This window comes from Heptranchias perlo, chromosome 29 (assembly GCF_035084215.1).
Source record: "Heptranchias perlo isolate sHepPer1 chromosome 29, sHepPer1.hap1, whole genome shotgun sequence".
Classification (NCBI taxonomy): Eukaryota; Metazoa; Chordata; class Chondrichthyes; order Hexanchiformes; family Hexanchidae; genus Heptranchias; species Heptranchias perlo.
The window spans coordinates 5,682,124-5,701,082 of NC_090353.1; the positions used below are offsets into that span (position 1 = coordinate 5,682,124).

Genomic DNA, 18,959 nt, shown 5'->3' on the forward strand with positions numbered 1-18,959 from the left:
TGGCTGCTGGCCTCAGGTTTGTCCCAGTGACTGAGTCTTATGTTGGGTGCCTGGGAGGTGGAGGGAGAATGAGAATGTGCCATTCTTGCACTCATACTGTTGACTTGTTGCACTGCACCATTGGCAGCAGCTGAGTTTTTAGTGCAGTGAGGAGGAGTGAAGATTGAAGTGGCACCCAATCTGTGCTTGCACTCACTGGCAGACTAGGCCTGTCTTTGACCCAACACCTCTGGTGATAAAGTACTGTCTGTGGCACCCTGCAGTGTAAATGACCCGGGGGCAGTTCTGCTCTGTTCCGTTCATGGTACTTATCTTGGGTCTGTTATCTTGGCTTGCTGACCTCTTAGCCCATCCAATGATGTTTGCCATTGCTGCCCTGAACATATTTTCACCTAACATTGGAAAAGTTGGCCCAGGATCACTCCATTGCCTATACGATTTTCCGTTATGCCATGGACAATATTGCAGTTGCCTTTAAAGTCACATTCATGAATTGTGAGCAACTGCGCACTTGTATAAGAGTGTAAGAGCAGGGCTGACATGGACATATTCTTATTTAACATCTGGTCTGGGACTTCTGTTCCCAGTGCCTGTTGATACTGAGCCTTTAAGTGTGTAGAACAGTCCGAGGTGCTTTTGAGTTCCATTTGTTTCCGAAAGAATCCTTCTATTAGAGTTTCCTTTTTGGTTTTAAAAAGCAGTTTGTTTCTGTGCAATTTGATCTCCTTAAACACTTTTTTTCAAAAGTAAATCTCACTTCAAAGACTGGACTAGTTTATAACATCTGTGCTGAGTTTATGAATAAATAACCTCCCAAGTAAGAAACAAGCTTTTTCAACTTCAAAACATCCACTTTAAAAATGCAGCTGCAGTAAGGTTTCTTTTGATTAACCACATTGAACTCTATAATATTGCTTAATTCATAAAAGTTGTTCCATTTTACTCTCCTTTAAAAATGAAGTTTGGTTTAGTATTGCCAGCACTGTCCCCCAATTACATGAGAGGTCGAAGGGCAGGAAATGTTCTGAACAATGATTTTTTTAAGAAAATGTACTTTTAACTTTTTTTCTTAATATGAATTAAACTACATAATTGGAGTGGTCTGCGTTTGAGTGGCTGCTTTTTGTTATCAGATCAGTCAGCCTTGCCTTGTGTTGTCCAACCTTCCAATACAGGCCCTGATCCTATGAAAACATATTACAATAGTAGTTTTCTTTCTCCTCCCTCCACCTTCCCCAAAATGCCAGTAAATGTGCTGTTCTCCTTGAAGGATTTTTCTCATTTTTAACCATATAAAAGTCAAAATTTAATTTGAAATAAGGATGAGAGCACGAGATTAGCAGACATTTTGACATGGATGATCCAGATGGCTGCAGGTTATGGTTGGTTAATCTGTTCAGTCTCTTGTTACTGCAGCTTTTGCCCCAAGCAACACTGCCCCAAGTGTCAGCTGTGGCTCAGTCGGAGATGCCGTTTTTCGGTTGAGCCGTTGAACTGAGGCTCAGACTGTCCTTTCAGGACGTAAAAGATCCCATGATGTGATTTCAAGGAAGAGCAGGGGAGTCCTCCCTGGTGTCCTGGCCAATATTCATCCCTCAACCAACATCACTTTAAAAAAAACATTATCTGATCTGATCATTATCACATTATTGTTTGTGGGAGCTTGCTGTGCACAATTGGCTGCTGTTTCCTACATTACAGCGGTGACTACATTTCAAAAGTATTTAATTGGCTGTAAGTGCTTTGGGACATCCTGAGGCCGTGAAAAGCGCTGTATAAATGCAAGTCTTTCAAGAAACATTGTATCTGTGGAATTTAAATTTTCATTGAAAATTATTTTTCATGAAAAATTAAATCCTGTTGCATTTTTAATGTTTTATAAGTGTAATTTTTCACATGAATAATTGCAGTCGAAACAAATTCTTAAACTGTGTGGCAGTAAAACCTTAATGTCAGATTCTGCTGCCCACGGATTGTAATCTCAGCGGGCTCCACAGCTACAGAAATGGGTTCAACCTTTCTAGATGTTTGGGCCGAGGGAGTGTTTTTATTTAACTGCTGCATAAAACTTCCTAAATTAACCGCTCACATTCTTCTCCAGAGATGTTGCTCAGTTTTTAATCAGATGAAACTAACAGTTTAAAATAAAAGGGCATTTTTAAAGTAGACAGTTGGATAGAAAGGAGCAGAAATGGTTCCCCACAAATAAGCTGCAATGCAAAAGGAAACTAGCGAGGGTGGGAATTACAAAGCAAAAGATTTCTACTGTGTGTTCACTTTGTTTTTAATCTCTTGCAGCACCTTGCTGATAAATGCAGGAGCAGTGCTGAATTTCAAACTGTGAGTATGCAAATCTGGATGGGACCATGCTTCCGTTTGCTGTAAAATATGTATTTGTATTATTTAGAGAGGGAGTTGTTTTCAAACCTGTCCGATTGGGCAATTCTTTCAGAATTTTGCGACCTGATTTTTTGTCTGTGGGGTGGGGGAAAGTCGTCTTTTGTTTTACATGGAAACCTGCGATTGAATATGGGATCAAAAGTCCATCTGTTGTTGAAGCGTGTGGGGTGAGTGTCGTCTAATTAAAGATCAGGTTCTGTTGATGACCATCCAGGCCTGAACTCTGTCTCTGCTCGTGTCTTTAGTGGGATCAGTTTCAGGCCTTCACTCTCCTGGTTCCTGTATCTTATTTCTTTAACATTTGTCTGGCTGCAAAGAGAGAATGAACATTTGGTACTGTGACTGGAGATTGATTTTTAAACAGAAAATGGCTGAAGGAGCTAACTCACAATGTCCACAACTTCTCCAGTCCTCATAACCACTCTCCTCTAAGCCAAGTAATGTTAGCCTGACTCAGTTTCTTACCTCTGAGTCAGAAGGTTGTGGGTTCAAGCCCCACTATGAATTTGAGCACGTAATCCAGGTGACACTTCAGTGCAGTACTGAGGGAGTGCTGCATTGTCAGAGATGCCATCTTTTGGATGAGGTGTTGGCTAGGGCTGCCAACCCTCCAGGATTGTCCTGGAGCCTCCAGGAATTCAAGATTAATCTCCAGGATACTGCTGCAAGCAACCCGGGAGAAAAATCATAAAGGAATTAAAAACATTTTTTTCTTTGAACACTTTTGTTTATTAGTTATGAAAATATTGACAGTCAAGAATCATAAGAACATAAGAACATAAGAAATTGGAGCAGGAGTAGGCCAATCGGCCCCTCGAGCCTGCTCCGCCATTCAATAAGATCATGGCTGATCTGATCCCAACCACAAATCTAAAGAACACAAGAAGTCGGAGCAGGACCCGGCCACACAGCCCCTGGGCCCTCTCCGCCACCCACAGGGCATTGACCGATCCGAACTCAGCTTCATGTCCAATTTCCTGCCCGCTCCCCATAACCCCTAATTCCCTTTACTTCTAGGAAACTGTCTATTTCTGTTTTAAATTTATCTAATGATGTAGCTTCCACAGCTTCCTGGGGCAGCAAATTCCACAGACCTACCACCCTCTGAGTGAAGAAGTTTCTCCTCATCTCAGTTTTGAAAGAGCAGCCCCTTATTCTAAGATTATGCCCCCTAGTTCTAGTTTCACCCATCTTTGGGAACATCCTTACTGCATCCACTCATTCTTCTGAACTCCAATGAGTAGAGTCCCAATCTACTCAACCTCTCCTCATATGTCCGCCCCCTCATCCCCGGGATTAACCGAGTGAACCTTCTTTGTACTGCCTCGAGAGCAAGTATGTCTTTTCTTAAGTATGGAGACCAAAACTGTATGCAGTATTCCAGGTGCGGTCTCACCAATACCTTATATAACTGCAGCAATACCTCCTTGTTTTTATATTCTATCCCCCTAGCAATAAAAGCCAACATTCCGTTGGCTTTCTTGATCACCTGCTGCACCTGCATACCAACTTTTTGATTTTCTTGCACTAGGACCCCCAGATCCCTTTGTACTGCAGTACTTTCCAGTCTCTCGCCATTAAGAAAATAACTTGCTCTCTGATTTTTCCTGCCAAAGTGCATAACCTCACATTTTCCAATATTATATTGCATCTGCCAAATCTCCGCCCACTCACCCAGCCTGTCTATATCCCCTTGCAGGTTTTTTATGTCCTCCTCACTCTCTACTTTCCCTCCCATCTTTGTATCATCTGCAAATTTTGATATGTTGCACTCGGTCCCCTCCTCCAAATCGTTAATATAGATTGTAAAGAGTTGGGGACCCAGCACCGACCCCTGCGGAACACCACTGGTTACTGGTTGCCAGTCCGAAAATGAACCATTTATCCCAACTCTCTGCTTCCTGTTCGATAACCAATCCTCCACCCATGCCAGAATATTACCCCCAATCCTGTGATTTTTTATCTTAAGTAATAATCTTTTATGTGGCACCTTGTCGAATGCCTTCTGGAAGTCTAAATACACTACGTCCACTGGTTCCCCTTTATCCACCCTATACGTTATATCCTCGAAGAACTCAAGCAAATTTGTCAGACATGACTTCCCCTTCATAAAGCCATGCTGACTTTGTCCTATTAAATTATGCTTATCTAAATGTTCCGTTACTGTCTCCTTAATAATAGACTCCAAAATTTTACCCACCACAGATGTTAAGCTAACTGGCCTATAATTTCCAGCCTTCTGCCTACTACCCTTTTTAAATAACGGTGTTACATTAGCAGTTTTCCAATCTGCCGGGACCTCTCCTGAGTCCAGGGAATTTTGGAAAACTATCACCAAAGCATCCACAATCCCTACTGCCACTTCCCTCAAGACCCTAGGATGGAAGCCATCAGGTCCAGGGGATTTATCCGCCTTGAGTCCCATTATTTTACTGAGTACCATCTCTTGAGTGATTTTAATCGTATTTAGCTCCTCCCCCCCGAGAGTCCCCTGTTTGTCCAGTGTTGGGATATTCTTAGTGTCCTCTACTGTAAAGACTGAAACAAAATATTTGTTCAGCATTTTTGCCATCTCCATGTTTCCCACCATTAATTTCCCGGTCTCATCCTCTAAGGGACCTATGTTTGCCTTAGCCACCCTTTTTCTTTTTATATAACTATAGAAACTCTTGCTATCTGTTTTTATATTTTTTGCTAATTTCTTTTCATAATCTAACTTCCCTTTCTTAATCAATCCTTTAGTTACTTTTTGCTGTCTTTTGAAGAATTCCCAATCTTCTATCCTCCCACTAAGTTTGGCTACCTTATATGTCCTTGTTTTTAGTCGGATACTATCCTTGATTTCTTTACTTAGCCACGGGTGGCTGTCATTTCTTTTACACCCTTTTTTCCTCAGTGGAATATATTTATTTTGAAAGTTGTAAAATAACTCCCTAAATGAACACCACTGCTCATGTACCGTCTTACCCTTTAATCTATTTTCCCAGTCCACTTTAATCAATTCCGCTCTCATACCATCATAGTCTCCTTTATTCAAGCTCAGTACGCTTGTTTGAGAATCAACCTTTTCACCCTCTAATTGGATATGGAATTCAACCATGTTGTGGTCGCTCGTTCCAAGGGGATCCTTAACTAGGACATTATTAATTAATCCTGACTCATTACACAGGACCAGGTCCATCATCCAATTGAGTCGTGAAGAGTCTGTTTGCTTTCCAATTGGCGTGGGGAGATGTTGTGCCGTGAGGTTGGCGTGTTGGGTAGACCATTGGCGGGAGTGGGGCAGTGTAAGGCGGGACGTCATGTAATGAAACCACCAGGAATACATCTAACCAGAGTTGGCATCCCTGTATTAGGCTGAGGCCCTATCTGTGGGCATAAAATTCCCATGGCATTATTCGAAGAAGAGCAGGGAAGTTCTGGTGTCCTAGCCAACATTCCTTTATCAACCGACACATCCAAGAAACAGATTATCTGGTCATTCGTTCGTTTGCTGTTAGCGAGACATAACTCTGCACAAATTGGCTACATATTTGCCTTTAGTGGAATTTGCAATGGTAATCATGGTTATAAAAGAGCTGTGGGACGTTTTGAAAATTTGTCTTTTCTTTTTGTTCCCGGCATCTTTAGACCTAAATTATTTTCTAGAGAAATACATGACCAATTTTTCTTCCCTTTCTGAGATGTTAACTCCTCGGTGCGATACAGTACCATTGACGCCCTCTGGTGCCCAAATGGCCATTATCCAATATTGATCCTTGACTGAGTATTACAGATTATTCTATCGCAGAGACGTTACAGGTGTATATAGTGTACATACATCTTTGAAGGTGGCAGGACACGTTGAGAAGGCTGTTTTCAAAAAAAAAAGCTTTCGGCTTCATAAACACATTGAGTACAAAAGCAAGGAAGTTGTGATAAACCTTTATAAATCACTGGTTAGGCCCCACTTGAGTATTGTGTTCAATTCTGGGCACCACACTTTAGGAAGAATGTCAGGGCCTTGGAGAGGGTGCAGAAGAGATTTACTAGAATGGTGCCAGGGATGAGGGACTTCATTTATGTGGAGAGACTGGAGAAGCTGGGATTATTCTCCTTAGAGCAGAGAAAGTTAAGAAGAGATTTGATAGAGGTGTTCAAAATCATGAACGGTTTTGATAGAGAAAATAAGGAGAAACTGTTTCCAGTGGCAGGAGGGTCGGTAAACAGAGGACACAGATTTAAGGTAATTGGCAAAAGAACTGGACGTGAGATGAGGAGAAATTTTTTTACACAGTGAGTTGAAATGATCTGGAATTCACTGCCAGAAAGGGTGGTGGAAGCAGAATCAATAATAACTGTCAAAAGGGAATTGGATAAATATTTGAAGGGGAAAACTTTGAAGGGCTATGGGGAAAGAGCAGGGGAGTGAGACTAATTGGATAGCTCTTTCAAAGAACCAGCACAGGCAAGATGGGCTGAATGGCCTCTTTCTGTGCTGTATGATTCTATGACTGTGATATTTTTATGTAAATGTAAAGAGTCCAGCATCTAGTGCATGGGGGTAGGTGGGTGGGAAGGGGGGAAAGGAAAAGGAGTGGGAGGAGGGGGAAGGAGAGGGAGGGAGGGAGGACGGACTGTTCAGTGAGAGCAAGAGCTTCTGAAACATGGCCAGGCCTGCCACCTGATGGCTGAGCACTGGAAGTGCAGGTTTGTACAATTGCCATCTTTCTGGTTTAGGCAGTTCTGACCCCTCCAAACTGTTTCCTTTTAGATGGCAGGTGCTGTGTGTGTTCACTTTGCCTTGGAAAGTGGCTTTGAGCAGAAAATCTCTTCCCACCCCCTCCTTTCTCACGCCTTCCCCTTCCCCCTCCCCCTTTCTCTAATTCTCTCTCCCTCTCCTTCCCCCTTCTCTCCTTTTTCCCCGCATGTTCCCCCCTCGCTCTCTTTCCCCTCTCCTTCAGGCCGTTCCTTTCTCCCCACTCCCCTCTCCCCACTCCCCTCTCCCCACTCCCCTCTCCCCACTCCCCTCTCCCCACTCCCCTCTCCCCACTCCCCTCTCCCCACTCCCCTCTCCCCACTCCCCACTCCCCTCTCCCCACTCCCCTCTCCCCACTCCCCTCTCCCCACTCCCCTCTCCCCACTCCCCTCTCCCCACTCCCCACTCCCCTCTCCCCACTCCCCTTTCCCCCCCTCCCTCCCTCCACATTTTTTCAGAAGGTGTGGCCAGTGTTTGCAAGCACAAAATGTTAGCCTGCAGCTATGATGTGTGTAATTATACTCAGTCTAGAATTGCTTGGTAATCATATACAGAGCTATTCTGTTATAAATAACCTGTTTTAAGAATATATAACCTTTAAAGAAGGTCCTGGGGATAGGCAGCGGCTCCAGAGGTGTGCACCAACATGTTGTGCTCTGGGTTCCCCATGCAGGGCCCCTCTGATCCAAATGAGGCCATCACAAAAGGAACGCAGCTTGCTCAAGAGAGGCACGTGGCAGAGAGCTGGCAGCAGGTCAGCAGCCCACTACGTGGAGAATAGGTCACTGGAATTAATCTATTTGTGGTACCCAGTATCCAGCAGTACGTCTATTTCATGCCCTGACTTGCTGGAGAGCTTTTTGGTGTTTCTATCTGAAGCTGGGAACCGTGCTGGATACTGGGGACCACAAATAGATTAATTCCAGTGACCTATTCTCCATGTAGTGGGCCGCTGACCTGCTGCCAGCTCTCTGCCACGTGCCTCTCTTGAGCAAGCTGCGTTCCTTTTGTGATGGCCTGATTTGGATCAGAGGGGCCCTGCATGGGGAACCCAGAGCACAACACGTTGGTGCACACCTCTGGAGCCGCTGCCTATCCCCAGGACCTTCTTTAAAGATTATATACTCTTAAAACAGGTTATTTATAACAATGCCACTTGCTTGTACTGTGTGGCTGATTGAATCGTTTATCCATTTGTATTTCAGAAAGAGAAAAGAACTGCAGGGTTTCGGAGACGATGGGCGTGAGCTGACTACAGGTAAAAACCTTGCTAATTCTGTCTGGCTTCCTAGTTTAGAGTTTCCCTTTGCAAACTAGTTCTCTGAGTATGTCACATGCTGATACCTTGTTACTCTACTGCAGGCTGTATGTCAGATTCCACAAGAGGGAAGCTTGTCACTCTGGTTATTTTGACTGTTCAGTGAGAGCATGAGCTTCTGAAGCATGGCCAGGCCTGCTACCTTCTGGCTGAGCACTGGAAGTGCAGGTTTGCAGAATTGCTATCTTTCTGGTTTAGGCAGTTCGAAACCAGCCCTGACCCCTCCAAACAGTTTATTTTTAGATGGCAGGTGCTGTGTGTGTTGTTCACTTTGCCTTGGAAAGTGGCTTTTAACAGCATCATTGCTGAATTTCCTACTTTTTTTTGAGAAATAGGAAATCAAAAATGATTAACACAGAGCTGACAGCAAAATTAGTGGATCATTTAAAAATGGGAAATTCAGAGGTTGGAGATTCACAATTATGTAATGCAGGAACTATTCTCTCAAAACAAGAAGAAGAAATGCTTTGAGGACAGATAAGTATTTGACTAGGGTAATAAATACAGATGTAAATTGTTTCTGAAGCCTTCAGTGTTGGAAATGTTAGAATGAGGTTACATTACGTACAGAGAGAACCTGCACTTCCAATGCTCAGCCACTGGGTGGCAGGCCTGGCCATGTTTCAGAAGCTCTTGCTGTCCCATTCCTCTCGTTACTGGGTGGCTTTGCACAGCCAAGCTTCCCATCAGAGGCTAAAATCCAAGTGGCTTTGTCCAAGCCCCCAGGGTGAAGCCCTCTGGGGTTGGAGAAAGTAAACCTCAGATGTCACGCTAACCCAATTTACTGAGACTCTGCTATCAGATTAAAAGAAAAGCAGAATAGGAGAACATGAAATTTGAGGGGGTGGGGAAGTCTAGGTGGAGTACTTCTCATTCAAAGTACTCTCTGTTCTTCTCGAACAAAATTATAGTCTTGTTATGAGTTTCTTTTTAAGAACGCCCATTTGTTCCTGACATGGAGATCCCTCGAGGAGGTCCCAGTTTGTAGGGTTCCTAGTTTCACGTGCCAGGATTTAGTGGTTTTAAATTAATGTTTCTGCATTTTGCAGTGAATCCATTCTGGAATTCGTGGGGCTAATCCCAGTGACCTGAACGATCTGGTAGGGAGGGACACCTTGTCCCAGGGTCTTTAGGGCAGGAGTAACATGATTTTTTTTTCTTTTAAAAAAAAATTAAAGATGTCTGGCTAATTTCTTCTATAGATAAAGGGTATAGTTTGAACAATAAATACTCTGTGTAGAATTTTCTTCCTGCTTGAAGTGTCAGCTTGGAGCAGTGGTAGCGCTCTCGTCTCTGGATACAACCCCCACTCCTGGACATAAGCACGTAATCTAGTCTGATCCTCCAGTGCAGTACTGAGGAAAGCACTGCACTGTTGGAGTTGCCATCTTTTCGATGAGACGTTAGACCGAGGCCCCATCTGCCTTCTCTGATGGACATAAAAGATCCCATGGCACTATTTGAAGAGTTCTCCCCAGTGTCCTGGCCAATATTTAGCCCTCAACCAACATGACTAAAAATAGATTATCTAGTCATTATCTCATTGCTGTTTGTGGGATCTTGCTGTGTGCAAATTGGCTGCCCCGTTTCCTACATTACAACAGTGACTACACTCCAAAAATACTTAATTGGCTGTAAAGCGCTTTTCGTCTCTTTTCTCTCCTTGTTCTCTCATGCGTTCTCTCGTTTGCACACGCTCTCTCCTGTTGAACAGAGGGTACACTTACTGCAGGGGTGCAGTAAGTGTACCCTCTGTTTTTGCTTAAGTTGAGACCTTCACACTTCTTTCTAAAGCCTACACCTTTTAACATGGACAAGACAGAGGAACATAAGATAAGAAATAGGAGCAAGAGTAGGCCATTCGGCTCCTTGAGCCTGCTCCACCATTCAATAAGATCATGGCTGATCTTCAATCTCAACTCCACTTTCTCACCCCATCCCCATATCCCTTGATTCCCTTAGAGGCCAAAAATCTATCGATCTTAGTCTTGAATATACTCAATATCTGAGCATCCACGGCCCTCTGGGATAAAGAATTCCAAAAGTTCACAACCCTCTGAGTGAAGAAATTTCTCCTCATCTTGGTCCTAAACGGCCGACCCCTTATCCTGAGACCATGCCCCCTAGTTCTAGACACTCCAGCCAGGGGAAACAGCCTCTCAGTATCTACCCTGTCAAGCCCTCTCAGAATCTTATATGTTTCAATGAGATCACCTCTCATTCTTCTAAACTCGAGAGTATAGGCCCATTCTACTCAATCTCTCCTCATAGGAGAACCCTCTCATCCCAGGAATCAATCTAGGAAATACACCACAACCATTGGTGACGTGTTTGAGTTGCTGAATAATTGTGCAAACTTGATTTTTCCTAATCTCGTCAATGCCTGAGTCAGGGCAAAACAAGCAGTAAAATTCCAGTTCCTGCGATGGTGCTGAGACAGTAGCTGCACGTACAGAGCAATCCATGCCCTCAGAACTGCCATCTTGGTTTGTAACTGTTAGCAGGTGTATCCTGTTCTGCCTGCCTTCTTATATTAATCTGGCTCTGTCTCTATCTCTCAAGGCGTGCTTCGTTAATCAAGATTTTGTTATTTACAGTTAGAAGTGGTTGTATCAATGGCGGGGAACTGCTGTTTGTTCAGTGCGGTTTTCTCTGCTCTCCCCTGACTGGACTGACACCCTGAGGTAATCCTTTCCCTGTGGCACATGTGAACATAGGAATTGCTAGACGAACAAAGACCAAGGTCCACCTAATTTGCCTTCTACCATCCTGGTATTTGCTGATAAAACGATAATGGAATTGTTGACTAATCATAGCAATCAATCTCTATCAATGAGTCTACAACAGACCCAGACACGATATGAGGAAAACCCCTTGTGGTAGAGAACTTTGGGAACCAGAGGTCCAAAGTCACCTGCTCCTCCTAAGCCTGTTACACTCACCACAGATCATGTCTCAAATTACTTGTGCATGGGAAGAAATTTGCCGCCCTGTCCTGGATGAAGCAGAGGTCGAGGGGATCGGATTTCTCAGGGTTGGTGCGGTTGACTGGAGTGTTAAACTTGGAGAAATTTTCTGGGTTTGTTCCATTTTCACTCTTTTGGCTATTTTTAAAAAAATTTCACTTCTATTTCTGAATCCATATATTTTATCTGAGTACTGTATTCCTGTTTTGTTCTCTTTTTTTACTGTCACGTTTAAAACCTACTCCCTAAACCTTTTTTTTCCTGTTTCGTTCCTTCTGGTTGCTTTTAGTAGCTGCCCCCTTTTCTTTCTCTCCTACTTTATAATTCTGTAAATGTTATCTGACTTTTTTGCTGTTCTTCTTCTCCTGCATCTCCTGAGACCTACTGGAGAATCTGTGCTCCAGCTGCTGCTGCCTTGGTGGTTCATTGAACAGGATGGAGAGGTGGGAATTATTTACTTGTCACCAGTTGAAATCTGATTCCCTGGTGACGTCTGATCAACAAGGGAAGTTCTTAGTCTGTTTGATGTCTTCATTTTGGATTTTGCTGTTTTGTCTTTAGGCACGTGATCAATGATACAGCCTCCTTAACTTGTGTTAGTGAAATTGAATACAGCTGTTCTGTTCCTGCTCTTTATTGGGCCAGCACCTTACGTGAGCCTTCAATTATCTGTAATTGGTGCTTCTCCTCTAAATCCTTCTATCTCCCTCAGAAACCCGCCTGCCTCCCTCCCCATATCTCTCAACTGCTTCTGTCTTGCTAAGGATTATAACTATACATTAATTTCACATTGTTTCCTCCTCTTCCCAATTTCTTTCTGTTAATATCTATTCTTGACTATACACACTTCGTGGTTTAACTTTCCCACATATTGACTGATGAGGTTTTTCCTTGTTCTAGTTTGCTTTAGAGTTCTAATTTCCTGTGTGTAATTCCAACATTTCCTCCCATGGATGCTGGAAAGGACCAACATCTGACCTGGCAGATGCTGAATTTTGATGCCTGGATTGTCTTCTGATTGGCCTCCAGGACCAGTCCAGGTGCCAATCTAATGTCTGTAGGAGCTGCGTGCTGGCAGTCGTCATCACATACGCTGTCCCCATCCCCCCACCTTCCCCCCCCCCCCCCCCCGCCAGCTCCCGACCTCCCCCTGGGATAGAGATGGTATATTTAGACATCATGCTATGCAGCAGTGCAGACTCTTCACTCTTTATCCTGTAGTCCTCCTGCCTAGCACTTATTGTGTGTCCTTCAAAAGATGTGATTCATAAATTTTTCAGTAGTTCTAATTAAGTTGATATACTGTCCAGGGGACCCAGAGTTAAGCCCATTTTCTTTCCACCTCCAGGACCTGGGTTGAAATATTTATAAAGGAAAAAGAAGAAATACTTGCATTTATATAGCGCCTTTCACGACCCCAGGACGTCCCAAAGCGCTTTACAGGCATTGAAGTATTTTTGAAGAATAGTCCATGTTATGTAGGAAACGCATCAGCTAATTTGTGCACAGCAAGCTCCCACAAACAGCAATATGATGATGACCAGATAAACTGTTTTTAATGATGTTGGTTGAGGGATAAATATTGGACTGAACACCATGGAAAACTCCCCTGCTCTTGCTCGAAATACTGCGGTGGGATCTATATTACATTCACCTAAAAGGGAAGATAGGGCCTCGGTTTAACATCTCATCCAAAAGACACTCCCTCGGTACTGCACTGGAGTGTCAGCCTGGATTATGTGCTCAAGTCTCTGGAGTGGGACTTGAACCCACGACCCTCTGACTCAGGGGCAAGAGTGCTACTATAGAAACATCCCTAACACCCCCGTGAAATGAGTTTGGAGAATCTCAAAACAATTCCCAGTAAGTGTGCAACTGCAGAAGGGAACAAATCACTGGACACCAGGGTGGCTGTTGTGGGAAATGGTCCTTCAGCACCATCCTTGTGAAGTAGGGGTTAGGGAGCCTTACTGCATCCACTCTGTGGTGTATGTGACCGTGGGTAGATGCAGGCACTGGATGCAAGATGTGGACCCAAGCAGATTGTGTGCCTTCCCCAGTGATCAGGTAACCATTTTGATATTCAAACTTGAAAGTGAAATTAAGATTGCTTGAGGCAAGTGGAAACACATTTTGTTTCCAATGCTGATATCCTCATTTTACCGAGTGTAAAAAGACCCAGGCTGAGGAATCCTTGAAGGACAATGTATTGGGATTGTTCCCAGATAAAGTGTTGAGACAAATTATCTTGTTGCTCATTCCCTTGAGGAGGGGGGTCCAAGCTGATGAAATGGCCTTATGATTATCGATTTGTTTCTCAGGTGATAACATCAGAGAGTTTCTGCTGAGTCTGCGCTACTTCCGGATTTTCATCGCCCTGTGGAATGTCTTCATGATGTTCTGTATGATTGTGTAAGTCCAGAAACTCATTACAGCCCGTGTGCCATTTCACCCTCAGTGATCCTGTTTCTTTAAAAAAAAAGCTGTTTTAGGTTGAAATATTTAAACAGCTGATGTTTTAAAGGACTCTGCTTCAGCCTCTCTGGGATCAGCAGTAAACTAATTAATAAAACAACCTACACCATGTTATCAGTTGACCTTGAAAATCTTGTTTGGCTTCACTGTATTAAAAGTTGAGTGTTATATCTTCATATACCACTGGACAGCATGTGCTAAACTGCTAGCTGCCTCTTCTGGTAAGTTACTGATCTCAGACCTACTGCTGTATCTGGGGGAAAGCCAGGCCCCACACTCCTGGAGGGGAGCCTCTTCATTGGTGGCCATGCCTTTAGCCGCCTAGACCCTAAGCTCTGCAATTCCTTCCCATAACCTCTCCGCCCCTCTAACTCTCCTTCTTTAAGATGCTCCTTAAAACCCACCTCTTTGACCAAGCTTTTGGTCATCTGTTCCAATATCTCCTTGTGTGGCTCGGTGTCAAATTTTGTTTGATAATCACTCCTGTGAAGCGCCATGGGAGGTTTTACTATGTTAAAAGCGCTATATAAATGCAAGTTGTTGTTGCTGAGATGATCCTGCAGCTTTTCATTGGCTGGGCGAGAACGCAACGAGTTGGTACCCACTATCCCCACCTGCCCAGTCACAATCCCAATCGCCATGAGGCGCAGAATGGAGACCAGCCGCCTCCTCGCTAATCGGGCCTGTCCTGCACCAGAATTTCTTGGCTCTTTTTGCCTAGTTTTTTAATGCCCCAAATAATATTACAATCTAATGTGAGAAAATCATTTAAATATTCACAACAGGGATACAGTCCCCCTGCTTGGGTCTGGAGCAGAGGGAGGTGTAAAGATGCTGCTGTTTGTTGCAGAAATGGAACAGTTTATAATCCCCCTCCCAAAAAAACCCTAAAAGTTTGATAGTTTTTATTGGCTGCAATAATTGTACTGCTATTGATTAATACTGCTTTCAAATTGTAACCCTTCCTTACATCCATCAGGGGTGAATTGGTTCCTGTATATCTTGGTTGAGGAATCACTGGGGAGGAGATAGTTAGTGTTGCTTTCTAATTTTCTACTTCCTCTTCCCATGATCGTGCAGTGTTACGCTGCAGGTTTTTAAAATTAATTCTCGGGATGTGGGCGTTGCTGGCAAGGCTGGCATTTATTGCCCATCCCTCGTTGCCCTGAGAAGGTGGTGGTGGGCCGCCTTGAACCGCTGATAACGGGTTTGATACAACTGAGTGGCTTCCTGGGCCACTTCAGAGGACAGTTAAGAGTCAACCCAGTTGGTGTGGGACTGGAGTCACATATAGGCCCAGACCAGGTAAGGGCGGCAGGTTTCCTTCCCTAAAGGACATTAGTGAACCAGTTGGGTTTTTACGACAATCCCGCAGCTTCATGTTCAATTTTACTGATACCAGCTTTTTATTTCCGCATAAACTGAATTCAAATTCACAAACTGCTACAGTGGGATTTGAACGCACGTTCTCTGGTTTATTAGTCTAGGCCTCTGGATTACTAGATTCCAGTCATATAATCACTGTGCCTGATTTTGGTCTTGGGACCTCAAAATCTGAGATTGCATTGGAACATTGCAGCCCAAGGCTGAATCCAGCTGGGCAGTGGCTTCTATGTTTGCCAGCATTATGACTGAGACTACACTACAAAACGAGCATCTATCACTGGCTGTGAAGTGCTTTGAGACACACTGAGGTTGATAATGGTGCTGTATAAGTGCAAGTTCTTTTTCTGCAAGGCAGAGAAAGGTACGTGAGTCCATGTGTCACCGGGGCACCTCGAGTAGTGTGAGTGAGATTGTTCTCGTCAAGCCATGATGTTGAAAAGTGGTCAATTTTGTCAAAAAATGGCTGATCAGTTTTTTTTTGTTTTGTTTCCAGGCTATTTGGATCTTGAAACCTATCGATGCTGTGGAAATGAGACAATTCAGGACACCCCCTGGACTTGGATTCTTAGCAGACTTTTTCCCTTTTCAATTATAATTTCTACATTTGTTCAGCTTAGAGGTTCGGGCATGTACTTTCCATACCTACAAACAGTTGCACATGTCCTTGTGACTTCTGCCTCCATTTGAGTTCTTGTCCATGTTGATGAATTGCTGTTAAGTTTGCCATCTGTATTAACTTTTAGGCATCACAGTTTTGTGGACTGGGTGAGAGGAGTAAACTAGGGTGATTGAAATACATTGGTTTGCACACTTGAATGGTGCTCAAACATTCAGACCCCATTTAGAGACTGCACTCACAGTGTAAGAAGCCACAGCAGCATCACTGTGATTTCCTGTTCCAGTGGTTTAATTTACACTGTGATACTCGTTGTTTCTCCTTAGATTTTTTCTGCTGTTCTTGCCTCCTCATGGACTCCCTCATTTGTCAATCTCCCAGGCTGTTTAGCAATCGGCAGAGGGGAAGCTGCAGCCAATCCAGTATCTACGAGCTAATGGACAACACTCTGGACCAACCAGGATTAAGGAAGCATTGCCATGAGCCTGGCTGGTAGAGTGCTTGCATTTGGTGATTTGACTAAATCTCGGTGTGGATAATTGGGATTCACTTCTGTTCCTTGTGTGAAGTGCAGTTACTGGTTCCTTCAATGTAGACTTGCCTGCACAGCACAAAACTTCCTAAAGTCTTTCAGTGCAACACTAGGATTTGAATTGTATAATGTGAGAATATGGAGGAACCCTGGATTGCACCTGACCCCTGTTACTCTTGGTCTAAGGATGCTTCCTGCAGTCACTGGATGTAAAGTATAATTGGAATGAATTGGGTTTCTATACCAGAATAGTGGGCAGAGAGATATATATCCCTCTGCTTCAAGCTGTTCAAATTTCCTTCTTTCAGCATAGAAATCACTTGATTTTTTTTTTATTATTGCCATTAACAGGTGCTTTTACACTACAGGGCTGTTACTGACTGCAGATATGCAGTTCTCTCATCGTCAGCTGCACCCCATATTGTAAATGACCTGGCATTCGGGGAAGCATGAAGATATGGGTCAATGAGTGTGCTGACTGCTTAGGGCTAGGAGATTTTGTTAAAGTAAACGCAGGGAGCTGGTCCAAGCCAGACAGCTGGGCTGATGGATTCCTCCTATAGCTGCAAGGGTCCAACGTGAAGTGAATCTCCAACAGGCTCAGCTATTTCCTATTCCGCACTGCACCAGGCCTGGGAGTGCTTAATGCTACGTGCCCAAAGTAGAAATATATTTCATTCACTCACATTGAACACAAATATTTAATTTTATTGCAACAGTTAACTGTTAGAATCTTCAGTAGAGTGTGCTTGTTTGTGAGGAATGTTGAAGTTCTGTGCAGATTAATGCCTGCTTACTACTCAGTAGTTTATGATTACTCAGTATAAATACCAGAGACTAAGTTGTGTTTCATTTACCTGTTGCTGAATGATGAATGGATTATGTTGAGTTCTAGTTTCTTCGTAAATCATTCACTTATCCAAATTATACCAAACTCTTCACATTAATCCTCATCCACTTTTTTAAATGTACTTTATTTCCGTGATAGCACTGTGTATGATGGGACCTGTAACTGGATAGCTTGTTGGCTGTGTTACATTGCTCTACCTCCACACTACCTGCAATCATTCCCTGTATGGAAACCCCCCTGCCCTGGTGAGTTTACAGATTGTGGGGACAGACCATTAGCAGGAGGCTGCATTTTGGCAGCTGTCTTGTAGCTGTGGCCTTCAGTTGCCTGAGTAAAAAGTGTGGGTTAGTAAGGGCAAGGTACTGCCTAAAACAGCTGCTGCATAAATCCTCATGTAATATTGTTTTGTCTCAAAATCTGTACAAACTCTGGCTGGTGCTGTTAGACCTTCAGAAGGGAGAGGGGCGATGCTTACAAACAGCTAAATTTGACTACATGGCTAAATTTAATAGTGTAAGGTGGATGCATGCTGCCTATTAAACATATGTTTTTAAATTCTAACAATCAGCTACCCAAACTAGCAACATACTGTCGAGTAATTGATCGACCAGACCTTTCACCTGGAAAATGCATTGTTTCATTTTTTGTGGGGTCACCTTGCATAAAGCAAAATTAGGCACTGAGCTTCTTACGCAAGAAATGACCCGAGGGACTAGATGTGAAAGGGTTTATCTGTCAACTGTACCTCTCGGTTGCAGATTTATGCTCAGATCTGGTGTACAGTAATTTATCTCTACGTTTCACAATTGCATTGTGTTAATTGGCTCTAACCGTATCTGATGTGTGAAACAGCCCATCGTAAAACTGGAAATATTAAATTAAAAACTTATCGTTAAATTTTACAAACAAATTGTCACAACAGTGAGTGACTGGTGCCTTTAAAAAGGACCCCAGTGTGTTGCAGAATGAACATGACTTGTTCCGGAGTGTTAGGGTGTGGGTTTGTGCTCATGATTTGGTACAGAGTTTCTGATCATTGCCATGCATCACGGGGTAGTGCTGAGTGAAGAGCAAGCATTTTCCTTCATGAAGGAAAAAAAAACTGTGTGTTCCTCCCGGCTAATCTCTCCTTTTAAATGGGCACGTGAAGAATGGGAGCAGTTCACACTCAGCCAGCAAATACTGCAAGGAGATCAAGAGGGAAAAGGTCTAAATTCCAATGAAGTATTGGGAGGGGGGGGGGGGGGGCAGTGGAATTGTATCAAGAATGCCATGACCCATGGTGAGTATGAGAGCCAACTTCACTTGGGAAAGATATTTGGGTAACCATTAATTGCTGAACTGGGTAGTAGGGTTTATTGCTTGTATAATGTGTATCAAATATTTGATAAATGGTTTTAACAAAAATAAAGGTATCTCTTGTCTAACTGTGCTTGGATTGCTGATGAGTACTTTGTGTTTGATCAATACTTTGAACTGTATGTGTAATATGTCAGGCAGTTCATCTGAGGAGAAGATAAAATACCAGTGGATCTCCCATGGTGTTGCTCAGGCTAAGTCAGAAGATACTTTATAAGGATGAGAGCATTGTATCATGTATTATTCTGCTGCTAAGGGGGAGGTCATGTGTTTAAGGTCACAAGATCTAACTGATGATTCTGACATCAGTTGGAAGCCA

The 18,959-nt window shown here is 43.4% G+C and overlaps 1 protein-coding gene across 1 annotated transcript; it reads left to right on the forward strand.

Annotated features, from left to right (window-relative positions):
- Positions 1-272: 272 nt before the first annotated feature.
- smim7 (small integral membrane protein 7) lies at positions 273-18,713 on the forward strand (the record flags this gene model as incomplete). Its single annotated transcript, XM_067968017.1, has 5 exons — positions 273-304; positions 2,299-2,340; positions 8,344-8,396; positions 13,744-13,834; positions 15,777-18,713. Coding segments are annotated over 5 exons (234 nt in total), but the record flags the coding sequence as incomplete, so codon positions are not given.
- Between the last annotated feature and the right edge of the window lie 246 nt (positions 18,714-18,959).